Source organism: Sander lucioperca, chromosome 9, assembly GCF_008315115.2.
Source record: "Sander lucioperca isolate FBNREF2018 chromosome 9, SLUC_FBN_1.2, whole genome shotgun sequence".
Taxonomy (NCBI): Eukaryota; Metazoa; Chordata; class Actinopteri; order Perciformes; family Percidae; genus Sander; species Sander lucioperca.
Window position 1 is genome coordinate 9,301,410 of NC_050181.1, and position 22,728 is coordinate 9,324,137.

The window sequence follows — 22,728 nt, forward strand, 5'->3', positions numbered from 1 at the left end:
GTATGCATCAGTGCCTGTAAATGGAGATACCTCCTATTAGATCAGCTATCAACAGCCACTTGACATTGAGAAAGGTAGGCAGACGTCTGCCATTTAAACTCAGTGGTGCGGCCAATTTGATCGAATATTTTCGTTGGAATAAACAGACTGGCAGCTCATCATGCAGGCAGCTTTAAAGTCAGGCTCTTCAAGCTGTGAACAGTTATAAACAGTGCAGGAAGTAATACCACGTGAAAAAAAAAAGTTTCCTTCCTTAACTAATGCTCAAAATGTGCCCTTTTTACCTGAACCTGGATGCTTTATGATAACAAGAGAATGAACAACACATTTTATAATCTCAGAGCATATTTTAAAAGAGCATACAGTATGGTGACAGAAAGCCAGATTTTTTAGTTTTTAAATCACATATTGAAGAATAAATAAATAAATCCAATAGATGGCCAAATAATTAAGAATTTCTTTGGAAAAATCCAATAGCAATTTATCAATTATCACGTTTTATTCAGTTCATCGTGAATCCATCAGTCCGTAGAAAAAAAAACCTTCTCAACTTCTAATTTTATGGCAAGCAGGCACAAATAAGGACGGGAGCCCTTAATAATGGTCTCAAGCAATTCACACATATTTATTTCTGCATTTTAGAAGCCTCAAGCCAGGGAGTGAAATCCGGACAGGTTGTTATAGCTACGCAATCCACAGGGGTTCCGATGTCTATATAAAAACCCCTCAGACCCTCCCTCTCCCCTTTAAACAACATTATATATCACACACACTGCATGCTAATGCGACCAATTCTCAATGAGCACTAAAACACATCTTAAAATTAGTTCGTTCTGTTGTCTGAGTTCAAGCTGCCTGACTAGGCAACAGAGGGAACATATCATCAGAATTCCCCCTTTGGCAATACCTGCTGATTGGGTCCTAAAAAAAAAGCAGGCAGCTTTTATCTTTTAATATTTGGCTCCCGAGTTCTGCCACGAGTAGTCGCGAAAGATAGATTCTCCCTCAGTGTTTTTGGAGGATAGAAATTAAAATCCATCCGTGCAGATTCGTTATTTTTTTTTTTTATCTTAGTACAATATCAGTGCGCGTATGAGCGCGCATGTAGGCTTTTCTGCTGGAGAAGTTTTAGCGAAACTTTAAGGATGATATACCTTGGATGTTTCCTGTTGCTCTGTGGGCTTACGCATGTCATGGCAAGTTATCCCATCTGGTGGTAAGTTTTATTTTCATTAGGCTATATGCCGGAACGAATGGGGGCATATTTTTTGAAACGTTGAGAAGTATCTGATGATCCGTTTGTGTGTCAGTTTGAGTGGTTATGATTCTAATTTCGTTTCTCGCAGCAGCGGAACATTTAGCTGCACTGATGGGAAAGTTGTTTTGAGCAATGATTTGCAGAGGATGGCTTAATAACCAGACGAGAAGAAAAATAATGACGCTTTTAAATTGAAAAATATAGCAGAAAACGGACCTGTAGAAAACAAAACGAAACTGCATATATCCATAGAAATGTTATGTTTATTTTTTTAATGCTATGGTCCCCGACATTTGCAACATTAACGATGCAATTTGACTGAGAGCAATTTTCATTTTCATAGTGCAGCAGGTGCAAAGTTTGTGTGTGTGTGTGTGTGTGTGTGTGTGTGTGTGTGTGTGTGTGTGTGTGTGTGTGTGTGTGTGTGTGTGTGTGTGTGTGTGTGTGTGTGTGCGTGCGTCCACTCATATAGGGTCAAAGTGGCACAGAACAAATATGAAATCTTGCCCTGGGCTTGACCTAATGTAAAACATATTGTATATGCATATTCATTATGTAATTTATATTATGTATGGCAATGTTATGAGGATAATCAGTACATTATTGGAAATAGAATCATTTATTTTTTTCTTATCAGACTTGGGATCCTCTTTTTCTTTTAATGAAACATAACTGAAGGCTTAATAACCAAATTCACCACAGTTTGAAGTGTGATAGCAACCGTTTCTGTAATGGCTATCATGGATGTCTCAGTCCAACGCTGTTTTTTTCCATCAGTTTCTTCACTTTCCGAATGTCTTCAAAAATCAAAAACTGATGCCTTTGTTGCATTTTCTTTTTAATTTTCACAGAAGGAAGCACAGAGTCACTGCACAACATGCACTAATGAGATTGTAAATCAATGATAAAACAGCCTATAATTTTTTTTATATTTGAGAAACTGACAAACATCACTAATTGGCACTATTTTTTCACATTGTATTTTTGTATAAATGTTCTATCTCATTCTTAGAAGCTGGTGTCTGGTTTCACAGTGTTCATGCTTGATCCATCAGCTACACACATCAATCACAAATGTCTTGTTAGCACTAAACTAACAAGTGATGTGTGTTTTATATATTTTTTTAATTGTTCTATATTTGGTTTTGCTTAGTTATTGGGTGTTCCCACTATTTCCCTTAATGGGGTTCCTGGTGGTAATACTGATGAGAAACTAATTACACGCACAGCTGGAAGGAAATCCTGATATAACAGTGGGTGGAAAAAAAACTGACCCAAATCAGGAAAGTCCTGTTTCTAAAAGTTAGTGCATACAGTCACACAAGACACTCTACCAACTTGATGTTCAGTTCATTTTTGTGTTTTATCACCTGATATGTTTTGCTCCTTCTTTGTTGACGCCTGTGTGTGAGCCATGTTATAGCTCTGCTGATTGATATACATGTACACTGGCCTTGAATTTCAATCTCCATAAGAGCTTCTTTTTTCCATTTATTTTTTGACGAATGACACAATGGAAGGTAGGTTTCCATTCAGTCATAACAAAACTACAGCAAGTCTAGCTTCTGTGTTAATGGTTTGATTTTGGAGGGTGGGTCAGGTCTTTGATTGAAGAGTCTAACTACAGAAGCAAAAGAGTGGCAAGTATACATAACGGGAGCAAGTTTGCTGTATCACTCCTACCAAAGAAACAATCTGCAGAAGTAGCACATGAAGTCACCTTAAGTTGAACATTCTTGACGTAATACTGATGGGGGGTGTTCATGCAGGACTACTGATGTGTTTTTTGTTTCGTAGCAACTCATCCCAAGTCAAATAGCGTGGTTCCTTTTGGATTGCGCTCAACACAGCTGCATTGTCTCTCCGTTTTCAAACAGCATGTCAGCTATCATGAGCTTTCACTTCTGTGAAAAGCAACCTGTAATGTTTTGCTGACAGACTCTGCTGAACTTTGCTTCAAGTGGCCATCAGAGCTGCATCACATTCAACCTCTGTGCCACAGTAGTCTCTGGGGATAGGGATATGCACTAAGACAGGTTCTTGTCTGTCTCTACTCAACCTGCCATGACATAGCCTGGCTGCAACCACCACCCCACCGCCCCCTTCCCGAGTCCACCCCACCTTAGAAGATAAATACCTGGAGGTGAAAGCTTGCCGCACATTCCTTTTCCCAAACATATTCTCTTGATGTCAAAGTCGGCTCCAAGGCCCCAGGGCCCACGAGTAAAGTGGTAATTCTAAGGTACCCTGCTTGGGCTTGCTGAAATATGCATTAAACCTATGCTGGATGCCCTTAGATGAGAGGGGGAAAGTCTGTACTGAGACAAAAATTGAATATGATACATACTTAAGTATTTATTTTTAACAGTTTACAATAAAGTGTTCATTTAACAACATGAATCTTAATAGCATTAGTGACCTAACACTTGCCCTTTCTTTGCCGGGCAGCTGGTGTGAGGAGGATAAATGGATTTTTCCGGTGAAATTATAAAAAACGAAGGCAAAAGCCTTCAATAGATGCTTAAAATCCAGACAATGTCAGTATTTAAGTTAAAATATTTGTTAGAGCTATCCAACAGTTCTGGTCTTTATGCAATAGCTCCTTAAAACCAAAATCATAAATCATCCATGGTGGAACAAGCCCTGCCTCCTCTTTTAGGCCATTTCCTAACACAGGAAGAGGTGGCATGGATTACTCAGCCCCATTGAGACAGACACGCTCATGAGTGGAGCAACTGAAGCACATTGACTCATGATGGTTTTATGTGGCACGGTTTAGGAATATGACCTTGCAGAAATGCACCCAAAAAGACCCTCACAGGTGTAGTTCTGATGAGTAATTAGGCTCATTACAGACTCTGGTCAAGAGGAAACTCGTATATGACCTTAATTCTGCACTGTTTTGCTGTTCAGACACATTTTGTGCTCATTCACTAATGCAAACAATCTTTGACAATGATGGAGTTGATGAAAGCACCACAGAAAACCTCAGAGACACCACATTTTTTCCTCGTAGAGCAAAAGGAAGCAGAGGAGGTTCAAGACCAGACTGACAGGGGACTACTATCTTTAAAAAGAAATTGCAGGCCTGCAGCTCTTGTTTTCACCTCCTTCAGTCCCACTAAACACCTCACAATGATGAACCTCGGATGAATTGTTGTACACGGTATTCTGAGCGTTTCATCTCTGTTTGTTATGCATGTCAGAGGCTAACCAAAAGTCTGCACCAGTTTGCAAGGTGGACTCAGGTTTTTGCAGGGAAAGATGTGCTTCAGGGTGTACGGACTGACAAGGGCCAAAGAGAGGTCAGTGTGTAATCGGAGTGCCCTTGTTTACTGATGGATGTTGCAGACAAACTGCAGGCAAATGTGATTTCCTCTGGACTCAACTTGCCATTGCTCGCTTACTGGATGTCTCATTTATGATTAACTAGAGTGGTCTAGTCTGTCGAAATTAGGCGAGAAATTTTGTGCGAACCAGTGTGACACATAACTCTGACATTTGCTCGGGGGAAATAACAGTGGTTTACTCAACAGGTCAGTGTATGGCTTACACACACCTTGACAACAGACAACATTAAAGTGTAATATTAAAAATTAAATTAAATCAGCCTTTAAATTCAACATATAATTGAGGTATTCAAGGTCAACATGTTTTGCTGCCATCATGGTCAGGCAGGGGTCAGTTGGCTGAGGAGATCTTTTCTTGGGCTGTACGCTTTTAAAGAAAGCAGCCTGAGGCCAATGTCAGGACTTTTGGTAATCTTGATGTGATCGCCGATTAGTCCTTGAACAACAGTGAACGGGTCAACAGACAGCGAGCTAACTGTGTGGCAAAAGACTACACAACTGCTCTGGCTTCGCCTTTGTGCAACAGCTACAGTAAATGTTATCAAGCCCATATCACTCAGGGGAGGATCAGCAGATTACTGCTGCCAGTGTTCACTCTTTAATAGACAGTTGAGGTGACATGTAGACTGGATTTCCAACAAGCTTGTCAAAGATTATAGGAACTGTTCTATTAAATTATGAAGTAGTCAAAATATTGATTTTGGTGACATTTCATGCACAACATATATATATATATATATATATATATATATATATATATATATATATATATATATATATATATATATATATATACCATTTATCTACTTTTAGTATGAGCCAATAAGGCTTTCTGTGATGTGGCAATCCTGATAAATGGTCATGTAAAAACACAGTACAGCAAAATTGATTAAATTACATACTATGCAATGATACAATGGATATCCCATTTCTATGATTACTAGTTACTAAAAGTCCTAATTGAGAGGACACAGAAAATAAAGACAGAAAGACGTAGAGAAAGCAACAAAGAGAACGAGACGGAGAGATGTAATCAGTGAACCAAGTTTGCACTTGTTGTATCCCAGAATACCTTCCTCAAAGGAAAAGAAGGGGGTTGTTCTGTGTTACACTTAATACACTCTCTGAAGTTTCAATGTAGGGTTTGCACTCTTATTACCCTAAGCCGAAGGCCTGTTAAGTGTGCGGACAGTTAATAACAAGGTGTAGTTTTCCAAGTTGTCAGCTTAAGGTTTATGAAGACCTCGAGATGCATTGTGGACTTTCATCTTACACAGCAACACTGGCTGCTTCTGTGGTAGCAGGGCTACAATTTCAATACATACAAAGGGCAGGTGTCTGCAGAGAGGGTAGTTGAAGGGATAAAGAATGGATGCCTAATGGTGGCATCTGATACAGCAAATAAACACACACAATCAAACTCAGACATGGAATTACACTGCACCTGCAAAGGGAAATTAGTCTTCCACTTTTTTTACACATCACATACAATCGTACAGTACAATGTAATGTAAATGTAAAAGTTCAGTCTCCTGAATCCTAAACATTAGGAGCAGTGGACAGCCACATAGGGCCCAGGTAACATCTTGGGGTTTAGTGTTTTGTTCGAGGACACTTCGACATGCAGACAGGAGTCAGGGATCGATCCGCCAATCTTGTGGTTGAAGGACGACCAACTCTACCTCTGTAATGTAAAATAAATAGATAAAGACAGACAGATAAACTGCAATCATGAAAATGCACTGACAATGTGACTTCCCCTCACCTTTTAGGTCACTAGCAGTGGGCCACCAGTACTCATCACTGGGCACTCAACCCATCCTCTGTGGCAGCATTCCAGGTCTGGTGCCTAAGCAGCTGCGTTTCTGCCGGAACTACGTGGAAATCATGCCCAGTGTGGCAGAGGGGGTGAAGATTGGCATCCAGGAGTGCCAGCACCAGTTCCGAGGCCGACGCTGGAACTGCACCACGGTCAATGACAATCTGGCCATTTTTGGGCCAGTGTTAGATAAAGGTAATTTTACACAACAAACACATCCATGTGGACTGAATAACATGTGCAGTGTGCTTTCTTTAACATCATCATAGTGCACATATGCTGCATTTTTTCATGCAAAAAAACTCAAACACAGGTCGCCAATATTCGTGTTTCAACTCCCCTGAAAGATTTCTGGCATTTTAATTTGGCACCATCGGTGTGGTTTACTTGGCTCATTTGTGATTAACAGACATAACAGCTACAGCTATTAACCAAATTTACCTTTTTCAAACCAGCTTTTGAAAGATCAGACAAAACCAGTGTCTTGGTAGCATTTGCAAAAGTTCTACTTGCCCAATTATCAAAGTAAGACGCTGTCAAGAATCTACATAACCAGGAAAAATATGACAGACATAACCGAAACACGTATATTCTACAGAAAAACAGCAACAAATTAATAGGCCAAGTTTCATCATGCAAGACCTATTTTTGTAATGATAGTCTTGGAAGGAAAATATAATGCTTTGAGTCACTGCATGTAACATCACACCAAAAATACTTTTACTTTGGTGATGCTGTCTGACCCTACCACCTCAAATTATGTTTCTATGTCTCTAGTTAAGTTCTTAGAAGTTCTTAATTCTTTAAACCACCTGCAAAAAGACTTAAAGACTGAAGACTGAAAAAAAAGTGACTTATTGTATCGCTATGCTGATTAACTCTTCCATTAACAATTCTATATTCTCTCCGTCTTATATTTGCATTAGAAAAGCTGCACTCCCTGCATGCATCATTCATTATGCTCATTCAAACCCTTGTTTAAATAGACTGTAGACTGAACAAGCTCTGAGCAGCCTGTATGCATGAAATGATGTACACAATAGAGACGAGTGAGTTCTGTCTTGTTGGAGTTTTCTTTAGGAGGGAATCCCCTGTGATTGTTCTTCTGTACAATCATCTGAAGTGCCTTGCACAACACTGTAAACTGAGTTATGGAGTATTTCAAAATGCATTTTTCCATTAGATTCTGTGATGATGTATTAAGACTTTCAAGTGTATGTCAATTTTGGTCTACATATGTGCTCAGGCTGCAGAAATCCCCACTGCTGGTGGTCGATTTTTTTACCTCCAAGCAGAGCCAGCCTAGCTGTTTCCACCTTGTTTCCAGTCTTTGTGCTAAGTTAACTAGCTGCTGGCTGTAGCTTCATATTTAATGGACAGATGTTATTGTATGGTATCGATCTTCTTATCTAACTCTCGGCAAGAAATCAAATGAGCGCATTTCTGAAAAATGTGCAAGTATTCCTTTGATGCCTTCAGTGAGTAGAGCAGATGCTTCTTATATGGTGTCCCAAGATGCTCTTTTCTGGGTTTTCTTTTTTCCATCTGTTCTGCGTCTTGCTAACGCTAAAATGAGTTACAGGCTCTGAAATTAAGAATGAGCGCTAAACATAGGGAGGGTCGGGGATCTAAACCTGTCACATAATTTACAGAAAATTGATGGAAACACAGAGGGTTGGAGGTTACGTAGGGCAATTGCTTTTTATAAACTCCTGAGCCAGTTAATAGAAGAGGCTTGAGCTCAAGTAGGTGGCTAACGATAGGGGTTCTCAATCTGAGCCCTATTGTGGTGCAAAATGCCACCACAACTCTACCATTGCCTTCCCTCCCAGGCCTAAATTGCAGGGGTACTGAGTGGAAAGAGGAGGCAGCTACTGGGCTTTAGTAAATCATTTTGATTGGATTAAGGTCACTGAGGCCCTTAATAATGTGAGAGGTCAAAGTGGCTGGATTAAGTGCCTTTGTCAGAGGCCAATGAGAGTGACTCGGGCTCACAGGCCTTTGATAGGGCTTAGTAGGAGAGGGCTTCCATTTCATTGGATTTGATTGATGCTGGTGTTCGTCTGTGCAACAGGGCCATTGTCCTCACTGGTGTCTGTTTGTCTGTGAATCAGACTGTTGTGTGTCGGTTTCCTCCTGCCTTTTTGGGGGCCAAAGCTGAAAGGAAGAGTAGGCGCCTTTATAGGCTTTAGGGGCTTAGTTCCTATCAGTTAGTCCATCACTGCCCATGTCCTCCTCACTTTCACCAAGGACATTAGAAGTTTGTTTTACAGAGGTGGATTAACTCTTGTGTTGTCCCCGGGTCAAATTTGACCCTTTTCCAAAGTTTTTTTTATATCAGAAATATGGGTTTCTTTCAACAAAATTGCCCAAAAATAACACAGACGTATGGATGTATGTCACAGGTAAAGTTAATGATTACTTTCATTGCATTTTGGGTGTTTTATTAAATTTTGTAGCACTTGAAAAAAAATGTTTAAATGGTTTCAAAACAATGTCCTGACTAAACTTTGACAGATACCCGTCTGTGATCCACTCAACATCCTCTGTTCTTAACTTTTAGTCAAAACAATTCATAATTTCTGGTATAATGTTATATAAATTAGGTGTATTGACCATGAATGAAAAAAAAATATTAAAAAAGCGCCAAAAGCGTGGCCAAAATGCACCAAAAAAAGTTCATTTTCAATTTTGACCCAGAAGCACGACAACTTCATGGTCGACTGGAAGACAACATAAGGGTTAAAAACTGGATAAGTACTAGAAGAATGAAAGAGATGTACCATTAAGAAAAGAAGGTATTCTGCGAATTGAGTTGAGACTACAGTTTAATACAATGGAAAACGTTTTTTATTTTCTGCTTGTGGAAAAATGCTTTGATCACTTATGCAAACTGCCAAATATGTATGCATAAACATGCTAATACAAATTGGGACCATACATTGGCTTGACCACACACAAACACTCATCTATTTAAATATAGACTGTCACGCATACTCAACCTCATGCACCAAAACATAAAAGAGTTAAGTTTTTCCTGCCTTTAAAATACTTACATACTTCTTCTATGTGCATGTTCTATTTCTCTCTCTCTTCCCTTCACATGGCCTGATTGTCTCTTTATGTTTCTCTCTCACTCCACACCCCAAATCACAAGCCCTACCTCTAGGCTATGTCTGCGTCAGCAATCATTAATTTACATTAACTAAAGTGTCAAAACATGCACTGCTGGAATCTGCCTGTGATGAAAGGTAATAGAGAGCTGCGCAGGTGTTCTTAGTCTGCGGAACTGATTCCAGCGCCATTTCTGCATTCTTTGTATTTACAGAACACCTACCAACTATATGGCTATAATCAGGCTCCAGTTTATGAATCATATGATAAAATGAGTGAGGGCAACTTTGCTACGAAAAGCGGACAGTCACAATTGTGCAGGTGTTACCACCCACACAGGTATAGACACGCGCCGTCACTATTCTACTTCAAACCATTAAATGCACGTAAGGTTTACAGGACACTCCTATTACGTAATATATAAAGCATTTGGAATGGATTGCAAAGTTCAATACTGACTTATCTAACCATTCCCTGTAAGTACCTCTGCCTCTGCAAAGTCTGAATACCAGGAAATCCACCTAACAAATTAACCTAAATCATTAAGTCTCAACTAAACTAACTGGGAAAAGGTCAGGGGATGTAGGTTACGACCTATGACCTGAGGATGAGAAGGTGTAACTATTTAGGATGAGCTAAGAGGTCTATGCTTCTCATGAGACGTATGTCTCTCCATGCTGGGGGAGGGAAACTAGCACACCAGTATATCATTAACTCTGGGCAAGAAAGAAAGAAGGGGTATGGTAAATGGAGTTGATGGGGGGACCTTAGCCCCACTCCCTGCTGGGCACTGCTCAGAGCACAATATCTTCGCAACCATGAGATTAAGCAGAAGAAAAAGTGCTTTTCCCAATTCACACGCCCTTTAGATTGTTTTATTAAACCATTTGAATAGGGATTTCCCCGTCTGCCGACAAGCAGGGTTCAGCCAATGCATAGTTCTCTGTTGCTATGACTTAACTTGGTCCCCACTAATCACTGGCCAGGGCAAATTTCATATAAAATATCTGGGGCCATTGTGGGACTAACACAGCGTGACAGTGGCAGCACAATAGGGGATTCAACCCCCCAGCAGGTTGTAGGGACCACTTGGTCTGCCAGGGTCTGGCAAAGTTTGGTGGAGGAGCATTGTCTGAGTAAGAGGGTCCTAAAATACCGTAAATTGGTCGTAAAATCAAGTAAAGCAGAGCAACTAATGTAAGAGCTGGTGTTTCCAGGTAAAGTAAATGTTATTACAGGTGTATATAGCCCCTGTCATATGAAATACCAAGTATGATACATAGACATTCTCAATAATATTTCAAAATTTGAACATTTGTATAACTTTTGTTGACTTTTTGATACAAAGTGCAAATGCTTCAACCACACACCAGGGTAAAAATATGCCTTGGAATTGGCACCAGGTTCACAATGTAGTGTTAAGGTGTATAGAGACTATACTCTCCTTGTAAACCATCAGAATCAGAATCATAAAAAGGAAATAAACAAGACATTTTAACGAAACAATAACATGAATAAACAAATATGTACAATATAACTGCTTAACAATGGGAAAAGAAGGCTGTATGGTTTAGTGCAGGATGCGCAGAGATGTTGAGGGATGTGCAAAAGTTTAGTATATGTTGTGCAGTGGACAGGTTGTAGTCCAGGATGGTCGTTAATGTAACATGTAGTACCTAGGGGTGGGGTTTAAGAGGGATCCCGGGCCTTATTAATGAGGCTGACTGCTGAGGGGAAGAAACTGTTTTGTGGCATGAGGTTTTGGTTCTGATAGACCAGCCTCCTGCCAGAGGGGAGTGTATCAAAATGTTTCTGTCAGGGGTGGGAGGCAGTGATATGGCAGGCAATATGCTGCAGTCTGCCCTTGTCCTTGGTGGTGGCGAAGGTGTCTATGTTTACTGTGTGTATGTATGTATATTTGTGAGGCCCTGTTCAGACTTTGAAAACAAAATTTCTCAGTGGACAATAAAGACTATCTATCTATCTATCTATCTATCTATCTATCTATCTTATTGGAAAAGGTTTCTGCATAGCCAATAAGAGTTTATGAGGTTTATGAGCAGTAGCATCATTGCTTGGAATGGATATTGATATGCTTGAAGGCAGATAACCTGTTATATCAAAAACCAGTCTTTGTATTATTTATATAGTGATCCTGTAATGTACAGAACTACATTTGGTTGGGGTCAGTTCATATTCCCTGTATTTCTTTGGAAATCAAGGCACTTTATTAGAGTGTGGTGGCCCTAAGAGACCTACTTTATTTGTTTTTCTCCTTAGCTGATCCACACACACACACACACACACACACACACACACACACACATATAAGGACATAATAAATTTGCCCCGGTCCTTCTCTTTTGCTCATTTTAACCCAAGATAATCCTCTTTTCCTCTCCCATTTGAACTCCTCCACCCCTTTATGCTCCAAAGCATTATAGCCAGTCACCCATAAGGTCACGTTTTCAAACGAGTTACTCAGTGTCCCGTTTAAGGTCAATATATCTTCCCACTTTTTATAAATAATGACAAACATTTTGTGACGCACTAAATTAAATTATATTTCTATGCTGATGATACAAAATTCCTTATCATCCTTATTATCCGTAAATGCAATTAATTTTATGAATACCTTGACATTTAAGATGGATGTAGGATAAACACCACATACATACATTTTAACTAACTTGTAGCTCAAAAAATTAAAAACTTGAAGCTCATACTTTATTGGTTTTAGAGAATACATGGTGATATATAATGAATCACTTTAGACATCTTACAGCCCTTTGCTATCTTGATTGCAAAGAAAATAATACAATATCCAAGTGAAATAATCTGTGGTGGATGCAGTAAGCGTGACTCCAGGAGGGAGAGCAGAGGTTCAGATGTATCGTGAACATTAGTAACCTTGTGGGTACACAATAGCAATATGAAGTGGGTGGTGAGGATGCCAGTATGCCTTTTCTCTTGCATCATTGTTTCAAATGCCCTTTAGTCCTTAAACTGGTTGGAACCTGCTGTAAGGGAGGAGCTCCTACTCCCTTTAGCTTTATACTCCTCCCTTCTTTCTTTTCTTTCTTTCCTTGTCATTCTTCTTCTTTAGACAGAAGCACGGACTGCTTCTTTATCTATCTATCACACAGACATGCACACACACAATCCCAAATTTCACTATTGATCTTTAACCCTCTCTGTCGATTTCTTCACTCTCTGTTTGTTCATTTTTATATGTACACCTGGTGTTTCCACTTTCTTTATCTTGTTCTCTCTGTCTCTTTTCTTGCATTTGTGCAAGACCATACAATAACATATATTCAAGGCAAAAGTCCTGCCATAAAGATTTTCTTAAAGCAGGGAATACTGAGGCAAAAAAAAAAAATCTTCTTCCTTTCTATAACTGTAAAATGTTGTTCGGGATTGCATTTCTGGACACTACAGTCTCATCTTATTGTTGTGTCTATGATTTGTTTCCTAACCTTTCAAAAGCTTAATTAAGTCTCTTAATTATAGGCCTGTCAGGCCCGTCTCTTCCTCTCATCTCTCTGGAAGATCCTGATCCCTCTGAGTCATCAGTTAGCTATGTCAGACAGAGGCACTGAGGCCTTGCTGGCCTTATTCAGAGACAGGACGATTGATGTCTGAGCTGAATGAACACACACTCTGATACACCTTGATAGATACAACCTAAACACATGAAGGCAACAAAAGTAATGGACTCTATAGTATGTAGAGTTTCTTTGGTGTTGTTGTTGGCTTGGGTTGAGAAACATTTGCTTATGCAATCATACAAGACCAAAAACAAGCAGATATCCATATAATCAGGTGGTGACCTACATTCTCTAGCAATTATAGGACAGCTTTCCTATTTAATCCTGAAAATAATCATTAGGAATTTATTTCTTACTCTGCAGGATGTTGCCTCCGAGTATTTTTCCAATGCTCTATGTCTGACAGATTTCTGAACTTCTCTTTCCAGCCACTCGAGAGTCAGCATTTGTCCATGCTATTGCCTCGGCGGGAGTGGCATTTGCAGTGACCCGTGCCTGCGCTGAGGGTTCAGCAACCATCTGCGGCTGTGACACACGCCACAAGGGCCCCCCTGGTGAGGGATGGAAGTGGGGTGGCTGCAGCGAGGATGTAGAGTTTGGGAGCATGGTGTCCCGGGAGTTTGCTGATGCGAGAGAGAATCGCCCTGATGCACGTTCAGCCATGAACCGCCAAAACAATGAGGCAGGAAGAATGGTGAGTTTTCTAAAGAAGCTCTTTTTGCGGATTGTGTTGTAGCAGTTTTTCTACTTTCAGATGTTTGATTAACACATAGATTTTGTTATCCTTAGTCCCTTAACGACAACATGTTCCTGAAGTGTAAGTGCCATGGGCTGTCAGGCAGCTGCGAGGTGAAGACATGCTGGTGGTCTCAGCCTGACTTCCGAGTTATTGGCGACTACATGAAGGATAAGTATGACAGCGCATCAGAGATGGTGGTGGAGAAACATAAGGAGTCCCGCGGATGGGTGGAGACCCTGAGACCCAAGTACAACTACTTCAAACCCCCCACAGAGCGCGACCTGGTTTACTATGAAAGCTCACCCAATTTCTGTGACCCCAATCCCGAGACCGGCTCTTTTGGTACCCGCGATCGCATTTGCAACCTGACATCCCATGGCATAGACGGGTGTGACCTCCTCTGCTGCGGCAGAGGCCACAACACCAGGACTGAGAAGAGAAAGGAGAAGTGTCACTGTATTTTCCACTGGTGCTGCTACGTCAGTTGTCAGGAGTGTGTGAGAGTCTACGACGTGCACACCTGCAAATAAGGACGTCTGGTTCTCGCCTTTTCTCACCAAAATTTAAGACTTAAGTAGGCAGAAGAACAATTACAGCAATTTATCTACAAGACATGAGAGACTGAAGAGCTGTCTGACCTGTCCATGGACTCCAGTGGCAAACATAGCAGATTTGTGTTTTATGCCAAAAAGAGCCAGTCTCTGCCTAATCAACTGAATGAGTTGAGTAGATGTTGACATCACAAAGCGTCATCATATTAACAGTGATGATGGTGATGATGACAACCATGTTGATATCTCTAGCGATGACGAAAGAGTTTTCATGTACTGACGTAGGAAAGGAGAACTGTCGGCCAATTGACAAACACCATATTGGTGATTTTTTTTTTTTTCTTTGTTCCAAATAGTTACTTTTGTTGAGAATAGTACAGCACTGCCAATGCTTTTAAGTCTATGGGGCAAACAATGAAAGTGTCACATTTTCTTCAATGTTTAATCACAACTTGGTTTTGCCACACAAAAGTGACATTTATGAGCAACTTACACGATCAGACACTCAACAGCATGCATTATCCTCAACATTATAAGTATCTGAAAACTAACATCGTTGTGTGAATGAGTTTTTTTTATAGTGTTTTTGTGTTACTGATGTTTGGGTAAGAATGCACTTGAACCTGAGTGAATGTAGTTATCATGCTGAAATGTGTTTACATATTCTTAAATTCTTAAGCTAACAACTTATTATCTGCTTTCAATTACTAATTTTATCTCGAGAGTAGACATGAGCCACATCAACTGAACATCGGCGAAACAAGAATATACAGTCTGCACATTGTCTTGAAACACCTAAAAAACACTGGAAGCTTTTTTTTTTAAGAGTAACAATGCTTTGAACAACATCGATAGTTACGACCAAAGACAAGTAAAGAAAAAAAACCTGTAAGTCTGAGGTGGTCAGAGAGCTGTAAATGAATCTGAAAGGTCAGCACTTGTGTCCCATTGAGAAATATGAAGCATGTTCTCCTTGTTTTTATCAGTATTAAAATAATATGTCTCATGTGAATGGGTGTGGGGAAAACTGTTATTTATAAAAGGGATATCCCCACTATATATTTTTTTTCATTTACACACATATACTATTCTTTTATTTTGATATTTGATGAAATAGAGGTCAACTCTGTACTCCCTGATAAAATAAAACACAAATGGCAAAAAAACGCAAACTAAGCTGTATTATCTAAACTCTGTATAATGCAGTATAATTTGCAGTTGTGGAAAAATGATGTGCTATGAGATTATTCTCAGCTGTGGCTTCTTTTTCCCCAAACTAAACAACATGCAGCATTACTGAAACTATCAATACTTCCCTTATTTTAATGCTGCTAAGTAAAGATAATATGTGTGTGTGTGTGTGTGTGTGTGTGTGTATGTGTGTGTGTGTGTGTGTGTGTGTGTGTGTGTGTGTGTGTGTGTGTGTGTGTGTGTGTGTGTGTCTAGGTCCTCACAGTATGTCTTTGTCTATTTGTGTTATATGTATATTCTTGCATGTATTTGATTCTTTCTGTGAAAGAAATCTATTGTAGTTTGGAGAAAAAAATGTGAAGTTCTGACTAATTATTGCATACAGTAATTTCCATTTTAACCAAATAGACCAAAATAGAGTTTATGTTATTTTAGTTGCCTATGGTTTTGTAGTCGTGCTAAACATCAGGGCACAATGATTAATGTTGCTGTCCCTTAATTTGAGAAGAAATACAACACAGTATTTATTTATTTGGAAAGTGTAAAACTACTGAAACAAAATGCTTTTGAAAAAGTGTGCGTGCCATTTCACCAATAGCCATGACTATAAAGACGTGTAAAGTCACTGATGAAATTTTGTTTACAGCCAATGTAATGCTACGTCTCAGGCATGTATAGTTCTCAAACATTTTAATCAAAGTCGCCCACCCATGATTACTTTTCATCCTGACTGAAAATATTAATGAGCAGCCATAACAAGTTTCACATTTTAAGTCATCTTTAATTAACTACACAGCAACCATTATTAGTACAAGATCTGTTATCTTGCATTTATTACTGTACACTTTATATGTGATTGATTGCTTGTGTGGACAATTTGCTTATGTTCTAATTTTTTGTCAAGTCTTTGAATCCAAAGTTTTGTACAAACTAGTTTTTGAGTTTTATGGATTTCTAAAATTGGATGTTTTTTTATAATTATTTATTTCATGCTATGTAAATATTAGTAAGTAAAAGTATATATTTGCAGAAATATGTTTTTCGAAACAGTGTTGTGACTTGTAACGCTGTAGCCTTTTTACCTCATCTGTTTTTCACTGACTGAATACAGGTATTGTTTGTCTTACTGCCTGTAGTAGATTTGAAAAGTTAACTCTGTAACACCAAAATAAAGCAACATAAACAACCAAACTTGTTCTATTATCTATGACTGAACTTATGTGATGAATTATTTTGTTGAGTTTTGTGAATTTTGAGTGCCAAGAAATAAGCATAGCCATAGATGGATAAATGGCCCATTGACCTCTGAACCTCTGGGGCCTGACCTGAGGGAAGGCTTCTGAACACAGGTGCTAATATCATAAACATGTGTATAAATGTAGCACATGAAGATAGTCAATGTGAAATAAGTAGGTAATATTATTCAGCTACTATGCCTTGGGCAATGAAAACAATCTCTTTTAAAAGAGAAAGACCCAAAGCTGACTGTCTCAAATTTAAATCTGACATGACTTTTGTGTAATAGCATTATCTGGTCTTGATCTGATAAAGAAAAAAATCTTTTAAAAAAAAGCAATGCTCCTTTTCATTTATCTTAGAGTGATGGATTGTGGGAAGTGATGCTTGTAAGTTGCAGTTAGCTAGAAGAGCTTGTTGGCCAGTTTTAGTTGAAATGTGTTAAATAGTTTGTATTGATGGATAAAAGAAAAAGAAACATACAAGAAGAGTTTTCATTTTTTTCAAACAGCCCTGATTGGAACATCACACTAAGCTATGCTTTCCCAAAGAGGACACAAATATGCGTAATGACAGATTGTTTGCTATTTCTATGCTGACTGAGAGGAATGGGATTATGAATAATAGACTGACATTGGTCATACTCAGCTTTGGAAGGGTGTAAAGTAACGGTAACAGGTTGTGGTGATGGTAGCGGAACCCCAAAGATTTGTCCAGGAGCACCCTAATTGGTATAATAGTACTAGTACTAAAGTATGCACCCAATTATACCTATCAATCAAGCCAGACGAAACCAGTCAGTTAGCCAAACTTCAAGCATGCATTAAAGATATAAAATCCTGGATGACCTACAATTTTCTGATGTTAAACTCAAACAAAACTGAAGTTATTGTGCTGGGCCCTAAACACCTCCGAACCTCATTATCCAAAGATATAGTTACTCTGGATGGTATTGCCCTGGCCTCTAGCACTTATGTTAGAAATCTAGGAGTTATTTTTGATCAGGATATATCCTTCAACGCCCACTTAAAACAAACCTCAAGAACAGCCTTTTTTCATCTTCGTAACATTGCCAAAGTTAGGCACATCCTGTCTCAAAACGATGTTGAAAAACTAGTCCATGTTTTCGTTACTTCCAGGCTGGACTACTGTAATTCCTTACTATCAGGTTGCCCAAATAAGTCCCTTAAAAGCTACTACACACTGAGCCACAAATCGTCCGTTGGACAGTCTGGCGAGGTCAGTGACTTGAGTCTGTTCGGTGTGTTCCGTGCCGTCGTCCGTCCGAGGGGCCGTCGGCCTTCATTTTGGCCGATTTGACATGTATAATCGGCGGGGCGGGCAATGCCGGCAGTCGGACTCAAATAACCCATCTTACTGGTAGAGTGCTAACCCGGAAACAGGGAATGAGCGTGACTAGAGTCTCTCAAAATTTGCCGAAAATCTTTTAACTGACCTTTGTCGATCTGAAATGAAGACAGATTCAGCAACTGCATGGCCTATTTCTCGTTTAAAATGTTTTCAGAAACACGTTTCGGTGAACTATTTTAGTACAATATGAGATCATATTCTGAACAAACCGCCATGACAATCTGTCTTTGAATTTCCGGAGAAACCAGACCCACGTGATGGGCCTTAAAACTCTCCAGCTGGTGCAGAATGTTCTGACAAGAAGAGATCATATTTCTCCTGTATTAGCTTCTCTGCATTGGCTTCCTGTAAAATCCGGGATTGAATTTAAAATCCTTCTCCTGACCTACAAAGCTCTAAATGGTCAAGCACCATCATATCTTGAAGAGCTCATAGTACCTTATTGTCCCACTAGAGCACTGCGCTCCCAGAATGCAGAGTTACTTGTGGTTCCTAGAGTCTCTAAAAGTAGAATGGGAGCCAGAGCCTTCAGCTATCAGGCTCCTCTCCTGTGGAACCAGCTCCCGGTCTGTGTTCGGGAGACAGACACCGTCACCACATTTAAAAGTAAACTTAAAACTCTCCTCTTTGATAAAGCTTATAGATAGGGAGTGAGGAGTTGCAGCGTTCGCCTAGACCGGCGGGGGAGGGTGTATTTCTGCAGACACGGCACCCCTTCTCTTCTCTGCTTCTCTTCATATTCGTCAGATTAATCTGCCATATAACCAATGATATAATCAAAGTAGAGGGAGGCAGGCCAGTACAGCCCGATCCGGCAGGGGAGAGTTCTAGCCCGACCAGGCTCCTCTCCTTAACCTGTCTCTGTTAGTTATGCTGTTATAGTTTAAGACTGCCGGGGGACTTCCTTTGACACACACACTGAGCATCTCTCTCCTCTCTCTTTCCATCTGTGTGCATCCTTGTCCCAGAAATGCTTGTTACTAGCTCTGGGGAGTCCTTATGTGTTTCTTTTGCCCAGCATGTTTCCTTGGATTAGGGTGGCACCTAAATCATGATTGCAGCTGTCCCGGTGGTCCTGCTCCGTGCCCTGCTATGCCCTGTTACACCCTGCTACGCTCTGCAGTGCCCTGCTACGTCCTGCTGCGTCCTGCTACGCCATGCTATGTCCTGCTATGCTCTGCTGTGCCCTGCTACGTCCTGTAACGCCCTGCAGTGCCCTGCTATGCCATGAACTACTACAACTAAATTTACTATTTCTGGTCATTGTTCCATTATCTATATTATGACTATTATTGCCCTTGTTCATCACACCCCCAACCGGCACCGTCAGACACCGCCTACCAAGAGCCTGGGTCTGTCCAAGGTGTCAAGTTTTTCCCACCACCCAAGGTTTCTTCCTAAAAGGAGTTTTTCCTCGCCACTGTCGCACTAAATGCTTGCTCTTGGGGGAATTACTGGAATTGTTGGGTCTTTGTAAATTATAGTGTGGTCTAGACCTACTCTATCTGTAAAGTGTCCTGAGATAACTCTTGTTATGATTTGATACCATAAATAAAATTGAATTGAACTGAATTGAATTGCAATGTCCTACATGCATCAAACATGGTCATGATTTGTTTCAGATCTCAGGTGTGAGAGATTGAAAAGCTTCTATTGCATCTTTAATTCAGAGAACAGAATACTTTCTTGTGTTACAATTTACTGATTCAAATGATGTTGAATTAAGGGACGTGTAGCGGTGAATCCAGATTCAGCTGACTCAAACAGGTGGAAGTCCTCAACAACAACAAAAATCTAATCAAAATAAAATATATTTGTTTCAATAAACAGAAGAATTAAGACCGCTCTACCAACAGGTCAACAAACTCTGAACCCTTCAGTGACAACCATGCAGGTACTGTAAGCCCATAGCTGGCACAGAATACACAACCATGTAGTTACCATGTTAAATAAGGGCCACTGAATTAGCTGCACGAATGCCTGTCTGTAGACGGTGCCTTATTGTGACGACACTACTGCAGCCTTACACGGATAATACTGATGCCTGAATGAATGAAAAATCTAATCACAGTTGCACACTTAGAATATGGACAAGCTGTCAGTCAGAAAGACTAATAGATTTAGGCCATAATGCCCAAACATGGAGCGAAAGAAGAAGAAAATAAAGCTGGTCTAATAATTTGATTCCTTTGAGAGACTGCAGAAGCCAGCTGTGCTTTTTGGAGAAACAATAATACCAGAAAAAAAAAACTCAGTGATGAGAGTTAAGAAATAGATGGAGCTTTGTTGAAGAGAAAGACCTGATCTCAAGATAGATTAGGGGTTGGATGTGAATAGAGCCCACCAGTGCTCCGGCTCAGCCGCTGGACCCCTGATAGTCTTTGAGCCCTGCAACAATGTCACCACCAGAGGCCAGGTCTCACTGCTATCTAACCCCATTATCTCACAGAAAGATTGATACACACCCCCTCCAGAGTGGAAGCACCACAAAAAGTGATACCCTTCCGTTCTCATTCATGTGGATTCATTAGTCAGCCCACCCCCACTTCAAACTATATTTTAAGCCGTCTTTCACAGTTTGTCCTACGACTGAAACGTATTACTTGGGTATACTTATTTTCCCTGAGATTCATAAAAATGCTATGGCACTTAAATCCTGCCTCATGATGGGAAATGAATAAAGACTTGTTGAACACTCTGTTGTGTATGAACTCTTTTAGGAGCCAGCCAGGTTCAGGTTTGGTTTAACGACTGGGAGGCTGTCAGCAGCTCATTCCACACCTCGACCTTTGACACTTTTCACACCATCTGAATGGGAGAAAACAAGTACAAAACATGAAACAGATCACAGGATGGACAGAAACTCCGTCCCTGCAGCAACGCTGTCTTTTGGCTAAAGGAAATAGGCCTTTCCCTTCAGACCAGACCCACCCTAGCAGCTTTGTCACCCAAGTGAGATGAACATTGTTAGCAGATAGTTGCCAGAGGAGGCTATGGTGGCTCAAGTGAGAGAGATGGCATCCTGACTGTGAGAACTTTGACACGACCAGACTGCTAAAGGCACCACCCAATAACCATATAAATGGGAGACAATGGGCCTAATTGCAATCAGTGTCCTCTTTTTATTTTATGTCCTGAGTTTCACCCTGACATTCACAAGAGACCACTGCATGCATTTCAATAAAGCCATGTTGTTGTGGGGCACACCGGAGCGACATATATACAGTGGAGTGGTGCAAAGGCCCACACTCAAATGACACGATGCAAATACTCCCGCAGAAGTCACACTTTGGTTACGGCCAGCTTTCTGTTTCACTCTTCCTGAGGCCTCTTGATGTTATGAACATAAAAATCCATGATAACAAACATGCAACATGGGGTTGATACCTAATATGTTCAAGTTGAGGTTTAATCTGCGTGCAAATGTTTGAGATGATATATTAGAGAGACTCAGCTGCTCTAATGCTAAACATTACAACACATGCTGTAGCTTTCAAAGAATGTGTTTTCTCAAAGCTCTTCTTGTTTGTAGGGCATGCACACCAAAGGTGATGGGCCAAAACTGAACTACAGAGGAGAAGTGCAGTGTGTGGGCATTTCATTATGGAACTGACTTTGAAGCCAGTCTTTTCATGTCTATGTGTTCCTCTGTCTGAAATTAGATCACTCCCTTGGATTCAGTACATGTCTTTAACACATTTAACACATCAGACTATCCAGATCGGAGGATTATTAAAACGGAAATTGTTTTTATCGTATGGATATTGCATGAAAATCTGGTATAGTCTAATTTGAGAAACGAACGCATGTGATTACAACATTTGACTCACAAATTAAAATATTGCAAACAACCCCCCCTTAAATGGCCTGTAAGTGATAATATTTCTCACTTATATTTTCTAAAAACAAAAAAAGATCCTGACAGCACTCACACCTTTATACAACACTTCAGCTACTAAATTCTAACTTAAGATCTGCCAATGTGTTGTTTATCACACAATCGCCTTTTTTCCTCTTTAGATAAACATTAGGCACAATAGACAGACAAAACGATCTTCAACAGATAACTCTATGCACTGATACAAAACATATAATTCTCTAATGGCTGTGTTGAAAAATCTTAACATCTGTAGCAACCATGGCAATGCATTTTCTCTTTTACAGCCAGGGAGGGGAATGTGTGAAGTATGTCACCTGCCTTGAATGAGGATGATGGGTTATCTGCCAGATTTCTAAAGAGGACAGGCATCATCAGAAGACATGTGGCACCTGTAAAGCAGCCTTATCCCCTTTTGAAGTGCCTGTTTGTATTGTCGAAGCCAACAAAGGAATTTTGCCACCTCTGTACTTACAAGAGAACATTAGTCAAACTGGAGAAGATAACAAGAGGGGGAAGGAGCTGGCGATATGAGAGACATACTACACACAGTCTACAGGTGTGTGTTTACACATGCATGAGTGCACATTTGATTGCCATACTGACTGCTCTGACTTTTCAGTTTGAGGAAGAGTTTTTCAGGGGAGCCCCTTTTTTTTTTTTTTTATTTA

General features: G+C 40.1%; 1 protein-coding gene across 1 annotated transcript; it reads left to right on the top strand.

Moving 5' to 3' along the window:
- Positions 1 to 792: 792 nt before the first annotated feature.
- wnt3a (wingless-type MMTV integration site family, member 3A) lies at positions 793 to 16,764 on the top strand. The gene is made up of 4 exons (XM_031294033.2): positions 793 to 1,216; positions 6,381 to 6,622; positions 13,521 to 13,786; positions 13,882 to 16,764. The coding sequence occupies exons 1-4, from the start codon at positions 1,146 to 1,148 to the stop codon at positions 14,359 to 14,361; spliced, it is 1,059 nt and encodes a 352-aa protein (XP_031149893.1). The 5' UTR covers positions 793 to 1,145; the 3' UTR covers positions 14,362 to 16,764.
- The last annotated feature ends 5,964 nt before the right edge of the window (positions 16,765 to 22,728 follow it).